The 25692-nt window shown below is 39.7% G+C and overlaps 1 protein-coding gene across 4 annotated transcripts in view; it reads left to right on the top strand.

The window, feature by feature from the left end:
• ZNF385D (zinc finger protein 385D) overlaps positions 1-6573 on the top strand; it is a 622231-nt gene extending 615658 nt beyond the window's left edge. For all 4 annotated transcript variants that reach the window (XM_034760769.1, XM_034760770.1, XM_034760772.1 and 1 more), the window contains one exon: positions 3287-6573. In XM_034760769.1, coding sequence (XP_034616660.1) covers positions 3287-3520 — 234 coding nt within the window. In that variant the 3' untranslated portion in view covers positions 3521-6573. The remainder of the gene's footprint in view (positions 1-3286) is intronic.
• The last annotated feature ends 19119 nt before the right edge of the window (positions 6574-25692 follow it).

The raw sequence follows: 25692 nt of genomic DNA, 5'->3' as shown, positions 1-25692 counted from the left end.
AATTAAACATAGTCAAAAATCTATCGTTTTATCTTGTGCAATTTCAAGCCAGGGCTGGTCACATTCCCCTCCCATGGGAGAAACTATTTCAGGCCCAGATCTTGTTAACTTCAAAGACTTGGGCCAAAGGAAAAATAATGTATATTTGCATTTAATAAAACCCTCCTAGTGTCTTGCATTAGTAATAAATACTCTAGCTCCCTGTAGCTCCCTGGTGGGATAGTGGAGTGTAACATAGCATCCATCTACCAGATGATCTACCTGGGAATTCTTCATATAGCATTGCTAATGCAATACAATTTTTCACTGAGATTCATTATTCTAGTATTTGATGGAGGCTCTTAACAAATCCCTGGTGCTGTACGTACCAGCCACTTGTTCGTGAGCTGCAGTGTACAAGGATCAGGGCTCTGTTGTGCTAGGTGCTCTACAGATGAGTAACAAAGAACACAATCCCACCTCAAGAGCTCACAATCTACATGCCAGACAGGAGCCAATAGCTGGATGTAAGAGGCAAATGAACTGTGGTGGGAGGATGAGGTAGTAGTAAACAAGCACAAGTTAGCAGAGAAGCAGACGTGCTATAACTTACTCGGGATAAGGTTAAAATAGGGGTTTTTTTGAGGGGTGGTGGGCTGTTTTAGTTTTGTTTTCTTTCTGCAAAATAACATGGACAATGCTGTTATTTGGAATTCAAACAGAATAGACAAAAAGCCAAAAATACACTGATCTTCCTTTGATTATAAATGTTTTTGGTAAGATCTAAAGCTGATTAACTTTCTTTTCTCAACATTTTAGTTTTTTGAGCCATTTAGTTGCTCTGCCTCAGTTTACGCACCTGTAAAATGGAACCAGTAATACTTAGCTATTTCACAGAGATGCCCTGCATGTTAATTAGTATTTGTAGAGCACTTTGAAAATGTATAATGCTATATACTGTATGCACTAAGCACTACTGCTATTTAATCTCTCTTGGAAATAGAACCATGAGCACTTCAACAAATGAATTGAAAGCCTATATAGTTTCAATAGAATACTAGCTCTTAAACTTTTCAAAGAATCAGAGCACCATGCTGCGCCTTCTACATCAACAGTATCCTAAGGGGATTTTTTCCTCTTTTCCCAGTGGCAGAAATACACCAGAGTCACTAACAGCTTTGCTACATTCATAGGATCATAGAATTTAGAGATGGGGAAAGACCTATTACAGTTCTGTAACTCATCTTGTTCAACATTCTACCAATGTAGTATTGTTCCCTAATGTATATTTTTCTAATGCTTGCCCAGTGTAGTTTTAAATGTCTCATACAAAGGGGCTTCACCACTTCCCTTGAGATACTATTACACAGTTTAATAGGTCTCACTGTTAGTCAGTTCCAGACTACATTGGGACTCACTCTGTCCCTCTCCAAACTGATGGGTCCTGCACATAAAAAGCTAATATGACAAAAATTCCAAGTTGTTGTGATTCATTTTCTCGCTTTTCAAATCCATTTTATTATATAATAAAAAAGCTCCCATATCAAAATGATTTTTCTGATGAATTTATTCTAAATAAAGATTTTTAAAAAACCCTATTTAAATATAAATAGAAAATGGGGAAAAATAAAATCATAGAAAGGGAAGTAGAGAGTTTGCACCAAGACCTGCTAAAGGGTGTGACATTGGGTGTTTCAATGACCAAGTCGAAGACCTAGGGGTAGATTTTCATAGACGCAAGGGGGGAGTTAAGTGTCCAACACCCAAAACATCTCAATGGGGTTAGGTGCCTAACTTGCCTTTGTGCCTTTGAAAATTTCCCCCAAAATTCTTCAGCAAACTTGAAGTCAGCAGGTAGGGCAGCAGATACAAGACCTGTGAGCTGATAGCTGGTAGATAAAAACTGAACTTTTGGATGGTGGATAACTTTGATGGACTGCACAGGTGAAATTCACTGTTGATTTATGGGACAATCCTCCTGAATCCAAAGGGGTAAGCTGGGACAGTGTGGTGTTATTTGAACACACACACACACACACACACACACACACACACACACAGAGTCTATTGGCTGGGGTGAAATTGGCCCTATCCAATAAGTGAGAAATGTCCATATTTATTCCGTGGTGTACAATTTACTGAGAGAGAGAGTTGCAGCCCAGGGACACAAGGCTTGATCCAAAGTCGACTGAAGTCAACAGGAGTCTTCCACTGGCTTTGGAGGTGGCCCATATTCTCATCTCAGGTTGTAGTCTCTCATATTGGGATAGTTTATGCACGTATCAAACATCAGTGCTAATACACTAAAATGAGATCTACCCCAAAGTGTATTTTTAATTATACTCAGATATAGATAAGCATTTTGTACACATTGTGTGTGTTTGAAAGATGTAAATGGAGAGTTGCATGGTGCTGATGCTTTAAAAGCTGGTTAAAGAAAAAGCTGCAGTGCTTATCTACAATACTACATCACAGCTCACTAAATAGTGATCGCATAAAGATGTACATCAAAAATGAATTTTCAAAACCAAGTTTTTAAGATATCTGCCACTTTTCATTGTCTCCATAACTGAGAACAGCATCTCACTGAGAAATGCTATTTTACTGATTCCTACCAGTAGGAGATCCAGTCAGATGATGTAGAATAGGGAACAGGGAATGCATCTCTCGTTTGAATGCATGACAAATCAGGAGACATTCATAGCTGTTGTTAGGTAAAATTTGTTTATATTTTTTAGGGACAGGTGCTAATAAACAGTGGTTCACTGATTATCTTTTTTTTTTTAATAGAATTTACCTAGCAACAATCAAGAAAGTACCTGCTTTGTAATGCATTCAAATGGGATGTGTTTTCACTAAATTCTAGTCTGCAACATCAGACTATCCAGATGGCTGCTTCCTCACTGATTGTCAGTTCTTTCTTATTCAATTTTTCCAGGGCAACTGCAACTCCCCTTAAATTTTGTGCAAGTTGAGTTTGCCCAGCCCCTGTCAGGACTCACTAAAATGTTGATTTGAAATTACGTATCAAATTATAGGTTTCCACGTTAAGATGTGAAACCAAAACCAAAATAATGTTGGGTTTCAGTAGCCTCTACCAAAACAACGTGGACGTGCTCCTTCCTAATTGGAGTGTGTGATCTAGCAGCTCTTTCGTTACACAGATGCAGCTCACTTTTAGTGCCAGAAACTAATACCACTCCTCTCTGTCTATATTTTTCATATATAATCTAAGAAGAGTAACCTGTCACGTGTCTAATATGAACAAATTCTGCTTTCTCTGTTTGTTTTTTTCTTTTCCTCACAGGTAAAATTAGTATTTTCAAAGGAACCTCCAAAGCCAATGGCTCCACGAATCTTACCAAACCCACTAGCAGCTGCAGCAGCAGCTGCTGCTGTGGCTGTGAATTCCCCTTTCAGTCTTCGATCAGCCCCAGCAGCTACCCTATTCCAGACTACAGCACTTCCTCCAGCACTCCTACGACCAGCTCCTGGGCCTATACGGACCACCCATACTCCTGTGCTGTTTGCTCCTTACTGAACTCCAAACAGGAATCAATTGTACTGCAATAATTTTTCAAAACAAAAACAAACAAAAAGAAGCAAATCAAGAACATGGAACTATGCAGTGTTTATTTATAGTTTAAAGTATATATGAAGAGCCAGGACTTTTGATAGAGAATTGATCAAATTCTAAAAGAGGGAAGGGGCAGTATTTTCTCCAAATGAGAGCATTCCTCTTGAATATTGACCGTTTTAGAAGTGATCTCCAGCATTGACTCACAGTGATATACAGAACTTGTGAAGCCTTTTTGACTGTGCTTTTTGGCACATATTTCCCTGAAATGTCTTTCCTGCTTTATGAAACAACTTACAAATTTGTCTAAAGGGCATTAACTGGTTCCAATGTACATAAAATACTTTATTCTGTAGATTAAAGGAAGAAGAAGAAAAAAGAAACACTGTGAATAGTAGTACCCTTACTGATCCTCCTGCCAAATCAGCAGTTACTGGGTATTTTCTGAACAAAAGTAGCTACAATAGATGTCTTGTACAACAATAGTATTGTGTCTCTATCTATGCCACTAGGTTTATAACTGAGTTGCAAAAGGTAAAATGAACAAATTATCTCACTTTGTTAAATAGGCAAAATGACAATGATAATGTGGTGTTCCTAGTTAGAAAACTTTATTTTCCTCACCTAATAGAAAACGTTAAAGTACAGAGACATACAGTAGATCTATGGTTAAGACAAAATAAGAAATAAAGAACATTTAGTGCAAAAATTCCATATGCTGTACACTAAATAGGCACATTTCTATCTAAATGAAAAATATGTGTACAGTGTATATATCCAAAAGAGCTAATACTTACAGGATGGAACTAACATGAAAGGCATAAAGGTGGACAGCAAAAATATTCTGTTTTCATGAGTCACAGAGAAGTATAACTTCATTAGTGGTAGAACAAAGTGATGTCAAGAGTGGGTTACTCATGGTCATACCTAGCAAATGAAAACCAACTGTGAAAAACTGGCCCCATTGATGACAACAGGAGATTTGCCATTGACTTCAGAGGAGCCAGGATTTCACCCCAAGATTAGGACATATTCTTTTTATATCATACCAGTGGGACTGTCTGTATTAAGTAGAGGTCAAAACTTGTTTGTTATAGGTATGGTAATAGAAATGAATATGTTCTATGATTTTATTTCCTACTGATGTGATATAAAATATATATATATATATACATATATAATCTAAGCAGCAACACACAATATACATATTATGAGATAATTGCACATCATGGGTTTGGAGCAAACACCACTTTTAGGATCCTAATGGACCCTACATTCTGTAGCTGATCTTTGCTTCTTTGCAAGGTTTTAAAGCCTTATATATTCACTATGAGGCTTAAAGGGGTTGATAGTGTCCCTATAAAATAGGATTCATCAGGGGTATATATAGATATATTGTATATATGTTAGAGTAAGAGAAATAACTTATAAACAGAAAAATCTACTATATAAAGTAATTATATAACCATTCAGTTTCATATGTGGATCATTAAATAGTAACAAAGAGCAGAGAAAAAATGTGGCATGTCTTGAATCTCTGATACGTGCTACCTGCTTTTCCCCATAGGGTTCTGAAAAATATCTATTAAGATTATGGAGTGGGCTGCTGAGTCTGATTCAGCCACTCGGATGTGTAGCTACCGTACTTTTAAGACAAAGAAAAAAATTGAAACCATAATTTAAGTTCAGTTGTGTGGGGGGGGGATAGTTTAAAAGATTTTATAACAATGCTTTTAATATAAAATAATGGCCATGTGGTCGCTACCTAAAAGTGCTTGGGGTTAACATTAGCAGTTTGGGAGATGTACAAGATGGGAATATGCAGCACCCTGGACTTTCAGGTTATTAGTGGGCCTTCCATACACATTTTTTAAAGCTTATCTGCATATAATTTTTTTTTTTTTTACAAAAATAAATAAAAGAGAGAAAGAAAAGGTGTTCCATGGATGGCTGCGTCCAAAGAATTCCAAAGAGGTGTGTTTATTTCTCTGTAAGGATTAATTAAAATAAGCTCTGTATTAATCATGTCTATGATTTGGTCCAGTTTATCTGCAAAAGTTTGTGCCTTGAAATCAAATTGGTTGATAGTAATCACCTTAATCAGATATAGGACACAAACTAGATACTGTGGTGATTTCAGGACTACTTAATTACATGAATTTCTTTGGCCCAAGATATTCATAAATAGGAGAGAAGAGTTAAGTTCCTAACATCATATTCAGGCACCTAAATAGGTGGGATGATTTTAAAAAGTGCTCGGCACCCAGCGGCACCCAACAAGGTTACAAATGGGCCCATTTCTAAAGTGTTGGGCCTGACACTCAGAGTATTTGCAAGTCAGTCCTCTTGTTTGGGTGTATAAATATAGTTTTAGGAGCCTAACTTTGATCTCTTCTTTTTAAAATCTTGGCTTGGGTCTTTAGAATATTCAGCCTATGTTCTATGTGCAGTAGCTGTGATGTCATCAACATGTGTGCATATCCCTTATTGAAGAGGACAGTGGTTTTCAATCTATGCTCAATGACACCATTTGTCAGCAGAGTCTTTCCTACTGGTCCACAAATTGAAACATTTGAGAATCAAGAGGAGGACTGGAGTGTTGGGACGGAAGATGAAATAATATGTAAAATGGAAAAGTAGGAGAACCACTAACCTATTTTATAGTCTTGTGCATGGCCTACTGGTAGGGGGGCACATACTGTACATCCTGCCACACTATCACAATGCCATTAAAATCAACAGACCCATCTTTGTGAACATGTTGTGGCCTGTGGCATGTATGGAGGCACAGTACTAAGGGGAGAATTAATAAAAGTTTTGCTAGAAATAAACAGCGTCATTCCAACTATTTCCACTTGCAACTTCACTTTCTGTTTCTTGGACCTTTTTTGTCACAGTGCTCTATGGAACAATTTTTGGTCACACAAGCCTCTTTTAAATTTCAGCTGTACACAACAATCTCAAACGTTTTTATGTCTCTTACTCACTACCTAATAAAGGATAAAGCCTGAATGTTAGAATGTATAGTGGATTTTCTGTGCCTTGCTGTCCCCCTATCTGTTGAGCAGCACCTGTTTGTCAGGAATAGATCAGCATCCATTGGGATCCAATCTCTCTGCTAAACAGCTGTTTGCTTAATATTTTAATAAATAAATGTGAAAACTACTAGCAGAGCAATCTGCTTGGTGAATGGTGAGTCCAATCCATGTGCATGACCACAGCATTTGGAATTGGAACTGTCATACTTAAGCCACATTATACACACTTGTGTCAATATGCCCATGGCAGCAAGAATAGTAAAAGAAAAAAATGTCTCTTCTTGTTTCATTTTAACTAAATATAAATAACACTACAGGACTAGACAGAAGCCTAAAGCCCATGGAAATGCGTCTCTTCACCCAAGATATGAATAAGTCATTGGGCTGACAGAATGAAATCATGGTTGCTGGGGAAAGGGCTGTGTATGTATTCAGACAAGCTGATATGTTCAATGATGTTTTCTCAGATTCCATACTAAGCTTTAAAAAATGATTGTTCTGGTCTGACCAGAAGTCATGATGTTATATTTATGGAAGGGGTTTTGTTTTGTTTTTTTACAAACTATCTTTTCTTATAAACCCTATAATTTTCCAGGCATTTGTGCCTTCAGACATTTGGTCTGAAGATTCATCATTGTTCTGAAAAGAGAGGTTAGCTACTTTCCTGAGAGCTAGTGTAGACTTTAGGCTCTGCAAGGCCAGTAAGCAAATGGTGTATTTACAGAAACTTCATGTGAACTGGAAAAGATGAACAATGGCACGGATGTGGCAAGGAGTATTTATTTTTAAAGTATACATCTTAATTATTTCAAAATAGTTGATCTACATTCTATACCTAGAATAATTAAATCTGTCATTTTAGAAGGGCAAACCACAAAACAGGCTGCACAATTGTAAAGACATACAGTCTTTTCAAATGCTGAAGGCACAGAGCCAATGTGTGTAGTTTTTATTGTCTCTCACTCATTCATATATTGATCTCCAGTATAAAAGGTCATTCTCTACCTTGATGGTTTTGCCTGTCTGTTGCACTTAAGTGACCAATGGGATTGCAGATCCTTGGCATGCCATTCCATAAAAGATGAAGCCACCTGTTAATATCTTATTCTTCCTCTGCCTTCTGTTCCCCAAACAGTAGACCTCTTTTTGAGTTTCGTTTGGAAATTTCTACCTCGAAAGAATTGGGGTAAAATTTTCAAAAGCACTTAAGTGACTTCAGAGCCTGTCTCATTTTCAAAAGTGACTTAAACACATAGGACCAGATTTTTAAAGGTCTTGCCTTTCAATGAGACTTAAGCTGGTAAGTGTCTAAGTCACTTTTCAAACTGTGACTAAGTCACTTAGGTGCTTTTGAAAATGTTACCCCATGGCACCTACGTATTTGCACCTTGTGTCCCAGGCCGTATTTGCTCATCAGCAAGTCCCATTACTTTGTTGACAGTGAATCATGGAAATCTCTGATTTAAGTTTTGGCCCACAGTTGAGGGGAACATTCCACCGATGATAAATTAATAAGTCTCCATTAAACTCGTTGCTATCTCAACCAGATCTTTAAGAATCTAACTGAGGAGAACAACTCTGCAAAGAAAGCACCAAACCTCCACTCTAAGAGGTTATTCCTGTACCGGACCTTGCTGTATTTAACCTTCTTCATTCCATAAACCAAGGAGAAAGATGGTTATCATGCATACAGAGCCAGAGGGTCAGCGGCCAGGGAAATGAAACAAGGCCTAGTAGGCTTTACAGTCCCAAACCCAAAACAAGAACAATATGGGATGTCTAAAGCCTGTAAAGTTTCAGCATGAACGCCTGTTCCTTTTGAAGCCAGTGGCAAAACTTCCTTTGACTTCAATGGCGATAAGATTTCACCCTCAATGGCTGGAGCCTAATAGGCTGATACTAACCTCTTCACAATCATGCACCCTCCCAAGTGTCAGTCAACTGGGGGCTCTGAGGCGAGTTCAGATGACAAAAATGGATAAATAAACTTGGTTGAGTTTCAAGCCTGCATTAATGTCTGTCTAACATTTGCAACCAACTTTGCATTGGACTGCTACTCAGTGGCCAGGAAATGTAGGGAAAACAGGAAAAGAATTTGACCCCCCATGGGCCTTTTTCTTTCTTATATTTTGGTGAAGTGCATGAGGCATTAACAGCAAGGAAAATTCTGTAGCTGTTGGATGACATATAGGACCAGTGAAATTACATGAGCTTAGCTTCTTAAAAATAATTAATGTGATGGTAAAGGAAACCTATGGGAGAGTGGTTGGCTCACATTTGTCAGTGACCTTGTGAGGGCATGACTGGAATCTAATATTTGTACTGTGTACAACTGGAACTGAACATTTGCCTGTATACTTAGGAACAAATCTGGATATTAGTGTCTAGTGCAATAGCATAACGTATAGGGTGCATGAGACAGATCCACACTTGGTGTAAACCAGTATAGCTCCATTTAAATCAATGGAGGTACGCCAGCTTACACCAGATGAGGAACTGGCCGTATGGATTGTATTTCATACATAGTTTTGTCCCTAAAAAGGGTCTCCAGGATTTATAGTTTATATTTTGCTTTAATAGTCTTTGAAATTTCCACTATATTTCAACTGTCCCTTTCAAGCTTTCATTAGCAGTGCTTCTGTATTCATACATTCTTTTCATATGAGACTTTGAGTGCAATGTGGAGTTGTAAATGTAGATTGAAGAAGCTGGCATTCAAAAACCTAGCTAGTGAGCCATTGGATCAGATAAATCACAGGATGAAGTTCAGGCAGTATTGAAATAATAATAATAATAATATATTTTCTATAGAGGGAGTATGTATATTACGGTAGAGTAACTGCCATAGTTAAGGTTTCGTGGTGCTTTCCATTCTAACCCCTGTTTCAACTGCTCACAACTTTCTGAAACATTCATCTTTTGGGCTTTAATATCTTCCAGGCTTCATCTCTGATTAAACATGAATTTTATTTTGGATGTGTACTAAACATGGGTCTACATTTTTGAGACCAAGGAAAATGGAAAGGGAATAAAAACCATTAACTATACATTAATTCTCACAAAATTTTTAACAGTTCTAGCCCCATGTCAGCTGGGAACAGAGAGTTGACAGTGGCCATGGAGAAGTGCCTTTGGATTAAAATTGGTTTTGACTTGGTTTGCCAGAGGCTACACTGCAGATGCTTCCCCTGGGAGCAACCAAATGAGAAGGGGCAGGGAGCAGGCAGAGCCATGGTTCTGATCCCCCCATTGTGCTGTCCAGTGAAGCTGGCTAGCCACATAAGAGGAGTATGCAGAATCCCATAAAGGGGTGTAACAAATTACTGTTCCACCTTTTCCCCAGACAACGGGGGATCCCGAGAAAGATCTGGAGATACTACTAGTGCTCCCTCAGGGGGGGATGTTGGTAGGCAAGCTTAGAAAGTTTATAGGAGAGCAATTTGCCTCCTGTGGAGTTTCTGAGGTCCAGAGAGACAAGCTAGGAGTGGCCGCTTTCTTCCTTCACTGGTTGAGCAATAAGGCCGATATTTTGACGGAGAATATTTTCACTGTCAGTTTTCCATAGAATGTTTCTGCTAAACTGATCAGCAGTGAAACAGTTAACAATGTTACCTGTATAGCTGTCATCCTTAGGTTTCAGAGTTAAAAACCTCAATGAGATAAATGTGATAATTCACACCTCTTAGGGCTATTATTTTCTAGCTGGCCACACATTCCAAAGACAATACTTAATTGATTTAAAGTTGATATGCCGTTTCAAAATTGATCTATCTTTTCACAACCACTAAGACTACCCAAGAAGTTGGGGAGAGGGTTAATTGAAATCTTACATCTTGGAGCATCCATTTGATGGAAAAATAAAATTCTGAGAAGAGTCATTTTTAAACACTTATAACTTCCACACTAATCAGTATGTTCATTTGAAATGTCTCAGAAAATGCATTGTGTATGCAAAGAGCAAATGCCAGAAGTCTGGGGAGGATGGACTATATTACTGGAACATAAGAAAGGTGTAATCCTTGCTGGAAGTGCTAATCTCAATTTAACCATCACGATGGAGCCAGTATGGCTGCTACATCATAAACGTATCTAGGTTTCATTTACTCTGCTTCTAAAATTCAATTTACTATAAAATCCTCACAAACTCTATAGTTAATTACCTGAAAAGATCAGTCTTCCTGAAACCCCTGCTGGCTGGAAGATCACAATGGGAAAAAGCCTCTTGAATGAACTAGTATCTGCATATGCTTCCCCCTTGCATATTTGTCTTGATGATCCATTCTAACCAAGTTTATGGTTCAGCTTCTATGTTGGCTGGTGGTGGGCACCCAGGAGCCAGTTATAGCTCCCAGATTCTCTACCCAGTTCTGCACCAGCTCGTGCCTCATCATTGTTTAGAACAGACTGAGGCTCCCCGAGCAACTGTATTCCTACTGGTGATTGAACTACAACTAAGACTCCTCCCCATCTCTTTCCATCCTCAATACAGCCCTTATGCAAGGGCTGGGATGCCAAATGCTGTGTGAGGAGGTGCTGCACCACCCAAGCACTCCCCCATGTGAGGTGAATCATTAGCAGAGGAGTTACTGCTATTCTCATTCCCTTTGCAAAGCACAGCAAATGCATGGAGAAAAGAATGTGACTTGCATGTTTTACTGACATCCACAGCGTTTATCTGAACATCAACATTCCAGCAAACTAGTGGGATGTTGGTGATGGAAACAACTACCATAGAAACACTTTATCTGTGTTTTCGTAAGAATTCACAGCACCCTCTAGTTTGCTGTATCTCTCAGACATGCATGATTCAGGGCCCATTCTGGAGATCTTGAACACTCTTAATTCCTAATGATTTCAATGGGAGTTGAGGATGCTCACGACCTTGCAGGACTAGGCCCTTGAAGCAGATCTCTGTTTCCAATGAGCTTCAAAGCTTTCCTAATCACGAAAGCCCTCCAATCCTGTTCCATTTAAAGTCAATGGGAATTTTGCTATTGACTTCAATAAACGTAGGATCAAGCTCTTTTTTCCAAGTGCATTGCTAATAATCTTTCAAAACACACAACACTTTCCTCACAGCAATGTTTTTGCAAGCTAATATTTCCAGAATGCTGTCCACAAGATATCATAGAGCTGTCTCTCATGAGTATACCCTGCGCCTAATGTGTATTGTATGTGAGGAAACAACCTGGTGAGTCTGTTCAATATATATAACCAGTAATTAACATCAGCAGAAGTCTCTATTATGTGCCCATGTATACGTTCATACCCTCACATACTGAACACAGTTGAAGTGTTTCCACAGTAGATGTTTCCACCACCAGACTGATATTTCACCAGCCCCGGTCTAAACTGCAAGCCAATGTATAAACCATAGATGGGCCTGAACCAAAATCTAAGCTTTTAACATCATTAAAAAAACTTTGGGGACAGTTAAGATACAGATGCAAATTTCACAATTTGCACTATTAAATACACTTTTTTGTTACTTGAATGTGCCCTAGCCAAATATTCCATGGAATCCACCCCCCCCCCCCCAAATTCATAGTGATCTATCAAAAAAAAAAAAAAACTTTAATTTTAAGTAAGGTGACAGTTTATTAAAAATATTTTTCCATACTTCTATATGTACTCTTTTCTTTCCACATCTTTCACTTGATACAGAGCAAAGATTTGTTGAAGAATTTCAGAGCTGTCATGGGACAATGGATCAGGTTCGGTGCCTCCTTGTATCATAATGCAATTTAAAATGATTCACTGAGTGCTAACTGCATGACTCTCCAAAAGATATTCAGTTACTTTTTGTCATGAGCTGAAAGCTTGGGGAGGAGAGTAAGAAATGTGGGTGTGTATATTTGCATTTCACAGGAGAGGGTCTTTTGAATACCAACTGGTATCTATTTCGGTTATCACATTAATTCTATTCAGAGTGGTAGCTGTGTTAGTCTGTATCAGCAAAAAGAATGAGGAGTACTTGTGGCACCTTAGAGACTAACAAATTTATTTGGGCATAGGCTTTTGTGGGCTAAACCCCACTTCATTGGATGCATGCAGTGGAAAATACAGTAGGAAGATATATATACACAAAGAACGTGACAAAATGGGTGTTGTCATACCAACTCTAATGAGACTAATCAATTAAGGCTGGCTATTATCAGCAGGAGAAAAAAAACTTTTGTAGTGATAATCAGGACGGCCCATTTCAAACAGTTGACGGGAAGGTGTGAGTAACAGTAGGGGAAAAAGTAGCATGGGGAAACAGTTTTTACTTTCTGTAATGACCCATCCACTCCCAGTCTTTATTCAAGCCTAATTTAATGGTGTCCAGTTTGCAAATTAATTCCAGTTCTGCAGTTTCTTGTTGGCGTTTGTTTTTGAAGATTTTTGTTGGAGAATTGCATCTTTTAGGTCTGTAATTGAGTGACCAGAGAGGTTGAAGTGTTTTCCGACTGGTTTTTGAATGTTATAATTCTTGACGTCTGATTTGTGTCCATTTATTCTTTTGTGTAGAGACTGTCCAGTTTGGCCAATGTACCTGACAGAGGGACATTGCTGGCACATGATGGCATATATCACATTGGTAGATGTGCAGGTGAACGAGTCTCTAGTGGTGTGGCTGATGTGATTAGGTCCTATGATGGTGTCTCTTGAATAGATATGTGGACAGAGTTGGCAATGGGCTTTGTTGCAAGGATAGGTTCCTGGGTTAGTGTTTTTGTTGTGTGGTGTGTGGTTGCTGGTGAGTATTTGCTTCAGGTTAGGGGGCTGTCTGTAAGTGAGGACTGGCCTGTCTCCCAAGGTCTGTGAGAATGAGGGATCATCCTTCAGGATAGGTTGTAGATCCTTGATGATGCACTGGAGAGGTTTTAGTTGCGGGATGAAGGTGACGGCTAGCGACGTTCTATTACTTTCTTTGTTGGGCCTGTCCTGGAGTAGGTGACTTCTGGGTATTCTTCTGGATCTGTCAATCTGTTTCTTCACTTCAGCAGGTGGGTATTGTGGTTTTAAGAATGCTTGATAGAGATCTTGTAGGTGTTTGTCTCTGTCTGAGGGATTGGAGCAAATGTGGTTGTAGCTTAGAGCTTGGCTGTAGACAATGCTAATACAAATAAGCGATGGTCACATAAACATCACCCTATATTGGAAACCTACTGACCTCTATACTTACCTACATGCCTCCAGCTTTCATCCAGACCACATCACATGACCCATTGTCTACAGCCAAGCTCTAAGATACAACCGCATTTGATCCAATCCCCAAAAGAATAGTATGGCTATTGATTTAGATTCACCAGATTGATTGTATCCCTAATGTGAATGAAATATTTGAAGGCTATCAGAGTAGTTTATATAAATGGTTATTTTCATTGTTTGTTCAGAAACTAAAGAAGTTTTGACTTTAAAAAAAAAAACACACAAAACAAATTGGGCCAAATGTTGCTGGGCTTGAAATCAATGGGTGTTTGGTCTAAGAGCCTGATCCTGCAAGATGATAAATGTGGAGGGGAGATTTTGAGTACTTTGCAGAAGGCACCCCTGCAGGCCAGATTTTCAACACCTAGGTGCCTAACGCTCTGTGCTTTCAATACTAGGCACTTTTGAAAATCCCACTAGGTGTCTGACTGCATCTTTAGGTGTCTAAATACCTTTGAAAATCTGTCCCTCAATGAGTCACGGGATCAGACCTTTTAGGAAGGACTGGGTAAATGTTTTGGCCCCCTGGCACTGGTTTTCAGCTTCCCATGTAATTCCACAAATCTTTTACTGTTGATAGGAAAAGTTTTGGGTCAAAGCTCAACAGTATTTTTCCTACTTTACTGCTTGATTTGGAATAGCATCTTTCAGTCTTCCAAAACACTTTGCAGAATTAAAAGCTTTGTGTGACTGCAATATAAAAACATGATTCGAAATGTTTTGGCTAAAAAAGGAAGCCTTCTGCTTTCTGTGCAGCTGAGGCCAAACAATTTCAACTCTTGGCTTTTTAATTATTGTCAAAACCACAGTATACTGCATTTCTCAGCAAATAAATATTGCCGCATTAGTATATGCACAGTTGTTCTGTTTGTCATATCTGTAATTGGGCACTCTGAATGTGTGAGCAATTAGACCTCAGAACGTCATACTGAAGCTCATGCCATAGGTGACTGGGAAGCTAAGTGTCCTAGATTTGCAGAAATATTTGATGTGACTTGGTTTCATGAGCGGTTAAACATGCATGCTAAAAAAAAATCCACTAGTGTGTGTGTGTGTGTGTACTGTGGATGGGATTTTATTTATTTGTTTTATTATTTATTCATTTGTATTACAATGGTGCTAAAAGACCCCAACTGGGCTCAAAGTCCCATTGTGCTAGGCGGTGTATAAACATAATAAGAGCCAGTCCCTGCCACAGAGATTACAATATGAATAGACAAGACAAAGGTTGGGAGGGGAAACCAGCACCACCAAGAGGTCAAGTGACTTGTCCAAGGGAACAGAGCAGATCAATGGCAGAGGTTGGAATAAAACTTGGCTGCTGATCCACAGTCCAGTGACCTACCGTTGGACCACATTGCCTCTCCAGTTAAACAAGATAAATTCTGAATGTGGAATCTTAGTGCTGTGAGAGGCCACAGTAAATGAATTTTACACCCGGGATGAACACAGAAGCTCAGTGGGAAGTGAGGTAAAGTAGTGACTCCACACACATGCATACTATGTCTGCAGAGTTTGCTGAACCCAGACCATGTCCTGCCCTCTTTCCATAACCCTAGGGAGCATGTCTCACTACATTCATTGGCCTTTAAAGGTCCTCCTAGGCAGCAAAAGCATAGTGGTTTGGTACTTTATCAGCCTTCTGCAGCCACCAGGATTCCTCATGCAATTAGGAGAAGTCCTGCATTTCCTTGTGCTGCACGTAGCTATTCCCTGTATGTGCAGAGAGGTTACTTTACACAGTAGCTTTCTTTTATAAAAGCTAAGGAAGGAGACTATAATGACTATGTTTTATTTAAAAGTTCAGGTTCAGATCTCAGCTTGTGCAAACCAGTGTAGCTGCATTTTTAGCAGATCTATATCAATTGGCAACATCAGAGGATCTGGCACATAGGTCAGTTTGGTTATCGCTGCCTCATAATTTTTATCCTCAAACTGTGTCCAGAGAAATGATCCCTATTACAAACCTGGGCATTCCACAGTAAATATTTGTTGGCTTCCAGGAGACCTTGGTGATGTGAAAATGTTCCAACTAGATTGCTGTTTGAATTCTTTATTATTTTTTAAGTGAAGGTAGTAAGCAAATGCAGCTGCACCAAAACACAGCAGCATTTTAGGGTCTTGCAAGAGGACTCCTGATCTTCCTTATGTGTGTGTGGGGGGGGAGGTGGGTGTGAAAGGACACCCTCCCACTGGCCTGGAAGAAGCTAACAAGCTCTTCTGGGCCTGTCCTGTGCTAAGGAGACACACCTGCATGGCTTGTTAAGCCAGAAAGAGGAGGGGCTTAAAAGGAGGCAGTTTACCATAGGAAGAGAGTGGTGACCAGGCAGAAGGCTACTCTATGCAAAGGTTGCTAGTAATAGAGGCAGACTAGTTGAGGAGGAGACAACCAAGCTCCATCATTGCTTCTGGAGCTGTCCTGGCTGATAGCCAGGCAACATGTCCCAGGAAGAAGGATAGGAGATGGGACCCTATGAAGGGGCACCAAACTGACTGCGTCTGCAAAGCTCTATCCAGGGGCTGTCTGAGAGGCTGACCCCTGTTCCAGTCACATGCTTCACTCCTGCAAGGGTAAGGGTGGAAGAGGAACCATTTCCCTTCCAGAGTGTTTCCTCCTCCCCGAGAACTCTCCCAAGTGTAGCCACTGGGGAAGTAGAGAGGGTAAATGGTGGACAGTAGGACCTGGGGAGAGGAATCTAGGGAGTCCTGCCCCCTCCTATAGTAGGGTGGTGAGTGGGGAAGGTGTTTGGTTGTTGTGTTTTTTTTTTTTTTATTGGTAGGGAAGTACTATTATTTAACAGATGGGGGGAACTCAAGTACAAATAAACTAAGATTCAGATCCTCTGAGGCATTTAAGCACATGACTCCCATTGATTTCAAACATGTGAGGATCTGGGCCTAAGTCCATAGTAGAGAAGGACTTGAAACCAGGTCTCCTAAATCCTAGGCTAGGGCCCCAATCACTGGACCATGCCATCCTCCTTCTCATACTGAGGAGGTGACACATTATTTATTCCCTTGCACCTGGCTTAAACATGCTAGTGCTTCATGTCATTTGCTCCAAAAACAAAGCTGAAGTCAAGCTTGAGACTGACCCTCCTTTCAGATGATGTCATGGTATCTTCTCACATTGAGGACATTAGTAATGGGCAATTCGATTATTAGAAATATAGATAGTTGTGATGACCAGATAAATTGCATGCTGGATGCAAAGCTTGCAGATCTCTGAGACATCTAGACAGGCTTATGTACAGTGCCAGGGAGGAGCATGTGGTCATGGTACATGTAGATAACAGTGACATAGGGAAAGATAGGCGAGATGTCCTGGAGGCCAAATTTAGGCTAGCAAATTAAAGTCTAAGACCTCAATAGTAGAATTCTCTGAAACATGTCCAGTTCCACACACAGCACCAGAAAGACAGGCACAAGTGTAGGGTACCAATACAGTACGTGGATGAGACCCTGGTGTAGGAAGAAGGGGTTTTTAAGAATAGGGGAACGCTCTGAGAAAGAAGGATCCTATACAAGATGGGCTCCACCTAAACCAAAATGGAACCAGACTGCTGGCATATAAAATTAAAAAGGTTATAGAGGATTTTTTTTTAAACTAAGAGCTGGGGTAAAAAGCTAGCAGGTGTTGAGGAGCACATGATTTGGCTGGAAACATCCCTTAGGATGACTTTATTAAAGAGGGAGCTCTATATCCTAGTAACAAGGATAGGGAAGAAGTTGGAGAAGTTACAGGTAGGAGGTAGTGAGGAACAGTCAAATGTAAGAGTCCCATTGAAATATAGCTCATGAAGACAAGCAACTGAATATTGACGAAATGTATGAGTGCTTGTATACAAATACCAGAATTCCAAAGATGGGTGAACTAGAGTGGTTGTTGTCAAATGAGGATATTGCTATAATAGGCATCATGGAAACTTGGTGGAATGAAAGTAACCATTGGGATGTGGTAATACCAGGGTAAAAATTATACAGGAATGACAGAAGGTTGCACTGGTGGGGGAATGGTATTATATGTGAAAGAAAGCATAGAATCAAATACAGTCAAAATCCTAAATGAATCAAACTCTACCACAGGAAAGGTAGGGCCCTAGCCTGCTAATTGACTGTTTTCTGTGTGACATAGTGAGGCAGAGTGGCCTCCCTCTGAGCCTGACTGGGAGGGATGACCACAAAATCACTACAGGATTAAAAAAAGACTCAGATAAATTCAGGGGGAATACTTCGACCAATGGCTGTTAGTCCAGATGGTCAGGGACACAACCCCATGCTCTGGTTGCCCCTAAACCTACAAATGCCAGAAATTGGAGCTGGATGACGGGATGAGTCACTTGCAATTGCCCTGGTTTTGTTCATTCCTTCTCAAGTACGTGGCACTGTCCACTGTCAGGATATTGTGTTAGATGGACCATTGCTCTGACCCAGTATGGCTGTTCTTAAGTTGGAAACCGAACTTTTCATCATTTCTCTTCCAGTCCTGCACTGGGAACTATCTATGTATATACAAATATAGCCCACTCCCTTGTTTAATGTTGTATACATTACATAAGCAAGAAGTGACAGGTTGAAACAGAATAAGATTAATCTAGCTGGGGATGCTTGTAGTGGCATTACTTGGAGGGAGGGCAGTTGTTAATAAATAGCTATATTTTATTGATATATAAAATGACTGTGATTCTTGTTCTAGAGTTTATTTTACTTTGTGGTGGGGCTAGAAAGACCTCCTAGGCCATATAGCTCTCGGTACCACAAACATGCTACAAAAGAAAAGTATGTGCTGTAGGACAGTGTGTATCTGAGACTATAGTTAGTCTGCCACTAATGTAGCCATTAAGTTTTCATGTTAGATTTATTGTGCTGTCATGACAGCACTTTTCTTTTCTGATGTATCAAGCCACTACTCCAGTACATGTTTGTTGACATCTCATTTGTTTAAGGAAGGCAAGTGATTACAAGTTACCAAGGAAACTAATAAGCAGTATGCAAGAAGTGGGCTCCAAAATTCTACTTGGTAGATAACAACAATGACTTGCTTTAATTTCAATTAAATTACATCTACTTCTCATGTTGATAACAAACAAACCGTGTGCCATTATAGAAGAGAATTCACATAACTATATTCATTTAGCAAATGGAAATTAACATTGTTTTGTGCATTATACAGCTGGAAAATGTATACAGACACTTTGTTGAAAGACTTGTATATTATAATTTTACATGAAAAGGTCTATATATTATGTGAATTTGTGGGAAACCTTCTGTTCCATACTGTAAGGTTCTAGGACTGTGTACCAAAGCATCTGCAGAAGTTTTAAAACTGAGACACAATTGGTTTTCTGACCCTGAATGGTGTACACCAGCATTATACAAAAGTTACAATATATAGTTGCTTGAAACGTGGCTTTCCAGTCTACTTAAATCCCACATTTTGAAATTTGCTTTCATTCTAATTTAGAATGAAAACAAAACAAAAAAAATTGACCCCTCCCCCCCCCTCGGAACAATTTTTTGAAACGGGGGGGGTGGTAATTGGGTCAACTGAAACCTTTTGTTTCAATAAAATCAAAATATTTTGTTGCAAAATAAAGTCAAAATTGGATTATAAATTATATAACACATTTTGAAATGACAAATCAAAATATTCTGCTCCAATCAGATCAAAACAGAATATTTCAACTTTATCAGTTTCTTTGTTTCCACTCTTTTCCAAATGAATGTATCAGAATCAACATATTCTTTCTGAAAGTTTCAATTTTGACAAAATGGCATTTTCTGATGGGAAAATGTTCAGTTGGAAAATTTTTGACCAGCTCTACTACAATACTTTTCATCAAGTTTAAAACTTTTTAGTTTTAGTTTCTCTTTTTGTCATTTTTCATATTCTAACCCTAAGCTATAGTCCTCAAGTGCATTGAGGCACATCAAAAGCAGGCAAATCTTTGATAAGAGAATAATTTTCCTGGGTTGTTTTTTGTGTGTGTGCAGAGTGAGATGGTGTACTGCTTGGTGTGAATGTGTGTGCAATGGAAGCAGACAGCATAGAAGCCACTTAAGAGGATGCAGTAGAATGAGCACTGTACTGCCGTGCTCCTCCTTAATGGCATGGAGGAGGACGTTGGGGGTAGAGCAGGCCAGTGGGATGACGGGCTGGAAGATCCTGACTAAAAGGATCCATTGGCCAACAGCTATAACTATAGCCTATGGGCTGTGGAGGAACGGCACAAGTACTCCATGGCCTTATAATCATCAAGTTGATTATGGGTTGTTGTTTTTTTTAAGGGAGGAGAACCTCAGTGGGCTCTACCCACTGTTCTTCCGCAATCTGCTTGCTCTCCCAAGCCTTCGCAATACCCTTCCAGACCTGGAATGTGGTATCTTGCTAATTAGTGTCGCAGCTTCTATCTCATCCTCTGTTTCTAAGTTCCCACTCTCAGTAAAACCACCAGAGTATCAACAAACCAACTGGAGAACAGAACAAAGGCGGCAGACGCCTACACACGGCTTAAAACTAAACAGCAGTAGGCATAATGTACTTTGAGATGATGCTCATCTCTGTCCCTGTGGAGACAGATGTGAATAAGCACACGCCCACAGTGCACTAATGGGGGGGGGGAGAAGGCCAGGAATACTAAATACAATAATGTTGGCATTGCTAATGTTTGTTTATTGGCTTGGGATTTCATTTCTTATTTGTTACAGCAATGAGTACCATGGAAACACTGTAAATAACACAGTCAGTCCAGTTTGGTACAAAACATGCAAGTATGTGGTACAGCTTGAACCAAACCATCTCACATTGCTTCCACACACACACCCCGTCATGCACCCAACTAATGTCCCAATAACAGGCATGATATTGCAGCCCTTATTCATCAGTGGGTCAACAAGTGTGAGTAAAATATTATGGCTCCTGTGATACAGGAGGTCAGAGGAGCTGTTCTAATTGTCACTCTGCCCTTAAGATCTATGAAACAATAAAATAGTTTTGGACAATTTTTTTATTTTTGAAAAACTTTGTCTCGATTTAAAAAAAATCCTTAAATTGCATTTTTTTTCTGTTTGTTTTTTTCCAACCAGCTCTAGAATCAAGTCCAAACAAATGCCTACGGCAAAATCAGAGCTATGACCTATGTCACAATAAGAATCAAATAGATGGAATGTATAATATTCATAAAATATTCCAACTCTGATGTTCCTCATAATAACACTATTATTTATTGTCAGGAAAAAATTAAACAAAATATTTTGTTTTGGGTGCGTTTCCCACAAATCAGGATATTCTCATTAGTTGAACCAAAATGTTTCATTTTGAATCAGTTCACCATTAAACTCCCTCTGTAATGTTTGCTGTGTTGCCTCATGGGAGTTGTAGTTTGGTTGCCTCATGCCCTTATTCTCTCCAATGTGCTAGGATCCCAGGCCAAACTACTTTTTCACATGATTACAAGTACAACATGGAAGATGCAGTCCAGCTGGGTTCAAGACCATCGGGGAGACAGAGGGAAGAAGCGTAGAGTCCTGCGCAGATACAAAATTTATATCCGCGGATATAAATCTGTATCTGAGGATTTGTGGGGCTCTACCAGGAACCACAGTGCTGAAAGCATAAGCAGGCTGGTGGGCCGCTGCTCCACCAGCCAGCGCCCTGTGCTGGCAGCTCCTCCAGCGTGGCTGTACCAACCCAGCCTCGCACACTGCACTACCACAACCAGGGATAGCTGCTGGCGAGCCTGGTGCCTGCCCCAGTGGGCAGGGCTGGGGATGGTACAGTTATGCCAGAGAAGCTGCCAGAGTGGGGCACTGGCTCTTGGGAGTGGCAGCCCGCCAGGCTGCTTCTACTTTCACCGCTGTGGTTCCTGGTAGAGCCCCACAGATCCTCAGATACAGATTTATATCCGCAGCTATAAATTTTGTATCTGCGCAGGACTCTAAAGAAACATTTTGATTCAGGAACTTCAGAACTTTTCATTCCATATTTTAACTTTTCATCCTGATTTGGGAAAAACAAATATTGAAATAGAATTGCCCATAGGACAGAACTTCCCAGTTTTGCTCTACTCTAGCAGTGAATGTGTTAGGGGGTTGCAGGAAGAGAAAGGATAGTCTCATCGTTAAGGCAGTTGAGTGCTACCCTAACTAGGGAATTGGATTCTACCTCTGTATTTGCCACTGAGTTCCTGTGTGGCACTGTGCGAGTCACATAATAAAATCAACATTTTCTCAGTTAGCCTCTGTGTGTTCCTCATTTCTGGGTGCTCAGTGTGAGATACCTGGGGCTAGGTTTTCAGAGGTGCTGAGCACTCACAACTGCAACTGAAGTCAATGAAATCTGTGCTTTGAACATATAATGTGATATAAAACTAAATACTCTGGAACACCAGGTCCTAGAAGTCTCATGTTGGGCACCCACAATTAGTGGAGGCTTTTGACACTTCTGGACTTAATCTCTCTGTGCCTCACATCCCCATGCGTAAAAGGGGATAATATCACCCCTCACTCCCAGGGCCGTTGTGAAGATTAATTTGTTTGAGAAACACTCAGATACTAGGTTGAGAGCACGATAGAAATGTACAGGAGGAAATTAATAATATTCTGTTCAGTGCAGGGTTTTAATGGTGTGTGGTAAACAAGTCCTGTGGCCACACATTGACTGTGGAGGATAAAAAGAAATACTGAATAACTACCCCCTTCACAGAATGAGTCAGATCTGATGAGTCTTTTATAACATTTTATAAAATTGTGAACCTTCTTTTGAAATAGGAGAGTTCCCTAGGCATTTCTTCTAAAAAACTTTGCCAGATTTTATAATCAAATCTGGCCTCTTTGCACAATTCAGGAGATGCAAAATGGCTGAAAATTGGCTGCAACAGAGAACTGGACAAATCCCCTATTAGAGGGGAACTTATTGCAGTCATATTATGATATCTACTCAATTACATGGGATTTTCCTTTAGCATCAAAAAACCCCTACTACCTTGGCTATATTTGCAATTGAAATATATGCAAAGAAGTGTTTTATCAAATTTAAAAATACTGTTTGAGGATTACAACTACCTCTGCATTTATCAATTTTTGGTGCAATAAAAATGTGAATAATGGTATAGAACTAAAAATGCATATTCACCGTAAAGTGATGAGAGAGGTGTCAGAATAGGGGAAGTGTTTCATGGATGGCAAAACACTTTGTAATATAGGAGGAATTGTTGTAACAAATGTAACTGTTGGTGTTTGAAATATCTGAGGATCCAGTAGATTTGCCCCAGGCAGAGCTTTCTAACAGAAGTTTATGATGAGGTTACAGTAGATGAGGCTGTGAAGGAAAAGGCACTCTGCAGCATCTTGTAAAAAGTAACCAGGATTAAAATTATCATAGATATTGTATTCAGAAAACAATTATGAAAAGACAAAATGGAAATACATGCTCTTAAAGCATTAATCAAAGACAATAGTTACAGGATGATTTTATGCCAGTCAATCAAATTTCAGGCAAAGGGGGTGCGTGGTATTAAGTTTAGATTCAAATTAAAGAATTAAATTATATACTAACTCAGATAACTATTTCTGGATTTGTATAAGTAAAAGCCAGTCCATAATTTTCCCCTGTGGAATAAAGATGAGAATTTCAAAGGCTCCCTCTTGGCTAAATGCGTTTTACATAAATGCATAATGCAAAAGTATAAGCTGCAGAGAGAACCATTCTGGCTATATACAAAGTCAAAATTATGTGACATTTAAAGTACAGCTCAGAATGTGCATATAAGTAACATCATTGGTTTATTTCTTGGACACAAATCAACAACAAAATGCTTTCATGGCAATCACTCCTTAGAAGGACCTTGAGGCTCCTGGGATCCATAAAACCAATTGCAACAGAGGGCCACAACTGAATATGTTCTAGGACTCCCCCTGCTATGGGAGATGAATCGTTGTGAAGCTGTCAGAAACTCTTAAGGCAGTCTATTAAAGGAGGACAATGTAGTGAAAGGGGAAATTGTGATGGGAGGAACTCTTCAATATATAAGGGAAAAGGGGTGATGATGACCATCAATTACATCTAGCCTGACAATCCTTGGAATTGAAGTGGCCTCAGCTTTAGAGTGAGTATCCACCACACAATCAAGGTAGTTACAGGGCAAGCTGTGCAGAATGAAGGACCTAGCTGTGTGTGTGGCATTTTTGTTTTTGTTTTTTTATAAATGTGCACCTCCATTTACTTCTGTGATATTATCCTTCCTGGCTGCATAGTTAAACCAAAGGCAGAAAACCATCACGAAATGAAACAATGGCAAAGATAAGGTACTGTCATAAAAAATGCCAATGGTCCTTGGTGAAACAATGGGGGAGACTATTGGGGGGGGGAGGAGGAGAGTGTTCCACAACTTCCTGTTTGCAATTAGGCTAGCAAGCTTTATTCTTCCCAGACCTAAACCTAGGATCAAAAGAAACACTAAAATCTTCTTGATGCCGGTCTAAAGTGGAAGGGGTCTTGAATGGGCTGTCAGCAACTACCCAAAGGGAGAGGCTGATAGAGACACACAGAAGAAGGAGAGAGAATGCAGCAAGGTCATCTGCTTCTCCCAGCTAGAGTTAGAGATAGTTGGGCTGAATGGAATTTACCAAAGCTTTAAGGAAATATTAAGGTTTACGTATGGGGACATACATATAGGCCTTTAATGTTTTAACTCTTGTTTCTGACTGCCATGTACCTTTGCATGAATAAATAATGCATTGTTTTGAAGAAGCTACTTTTGAAATACTTTACTCAGCTGCTGCTCCTAGGGGCCCAGAAGCAAATGGCTTGTAGGTGCTAAACACAGTTGGACCTGTTAGGTTAACACAGTTGGCAAATAGGGGGCTGCAGCCCAGAGACCCAGTCTAGGAATGCTAGGACCATGTGGTTCCACCCAAGGAGGGGAGACGGTAGTGAAAAATGTCCCCAAAGGTGTGCACTAAAAGGGGTCTAAGGACAGCTTGCCTGGTAACCATGACAGAAGCATACAGTGTAACTAAAGTGAATGACATAAGGAGTGGGGGGAAAAACTGGACTATTTCATAAAACATGAAGACAGGATCAAAATCAAAATCACAGTTGTTAAAACAGTTCTAATTGTAATAATCTCTTTTGGTTGGTTGTCCATTCTCAGAAATTGAAGAAAAATAATCAGTTTGGGTTAAAGCTAACTTTTTTTGAAATTTTTGGTGAATCCGAAAATTTCATTTTTGGTCAAATGAAACTAAATACAAATGAATTAAGTATTACAAGTGGTGTCCCTAAGAAAGCTTTACCCTGTATCTTTCATAAAGTTGTCTTTATCTCGCTGAAACATAGGTAGTTATTTTCTATGAAAAGAGTCAAATCATGCAATCAAATTCAACTTGTGTTCAGATGACAAACTATTTTAAAGCAAAGGGCTAGAGATAATTAACACCTTCATTCAAGTGTTGATTTAGTACAGGAGAGAGTCTGATGTGGGATTTGTGTGATAGATATTCAGCATAGTCCCAAGTTAAGTCTGCTTTTAAACCCTCTATAGACAAGTTACTTAGGGTTGGTCTACACTAGGGAGGGATCGATCTAAGATACGCAACTTCAGCTATGAGAATAGCGTAGCTGAAGTCGACGTATCTTAGATCGACATACCTCACATCCCATGGCACTGGATTGATGGCCGCAGCTCCCCTGTCAACTCCGCTTCCGCCTCTTGCTCTGGTGGAGTTCCGGAGTCGATGGGGAGCACGTTCGGGGATCGATTTATCGCTTCTAGACGAGAGCCGATAAATCAATTCCCCGATAGATCGATTACTATCCGCTGATCCATGGCTAGTGAAGACGTACCCTTAGTCTGACTAAGCTCTACTGAGAAGTAGTGCAGCAGAATGAGTAATTTGAAATCT

Source organism: Trachemys scripta, chromosome 2, assembly GCF_013100865.1.
Source record: "Trachemys scripta elegans isolate TJP31775 chromosome 2, CAS_Tse_1.0, whole genome shotgun sequence".
NCBI classification, from domain to species: domain Eukaryota; kingdom Metazoa; phylum Chordata; order Testudines; family Emydidae; genus Trachemys; species Trachemys scripta.
The sequence above is the reverse complement of the archived record's forward strand: the minus strand, read 5'-3'. Positions and strand labels throughout refer to the sequence as shown.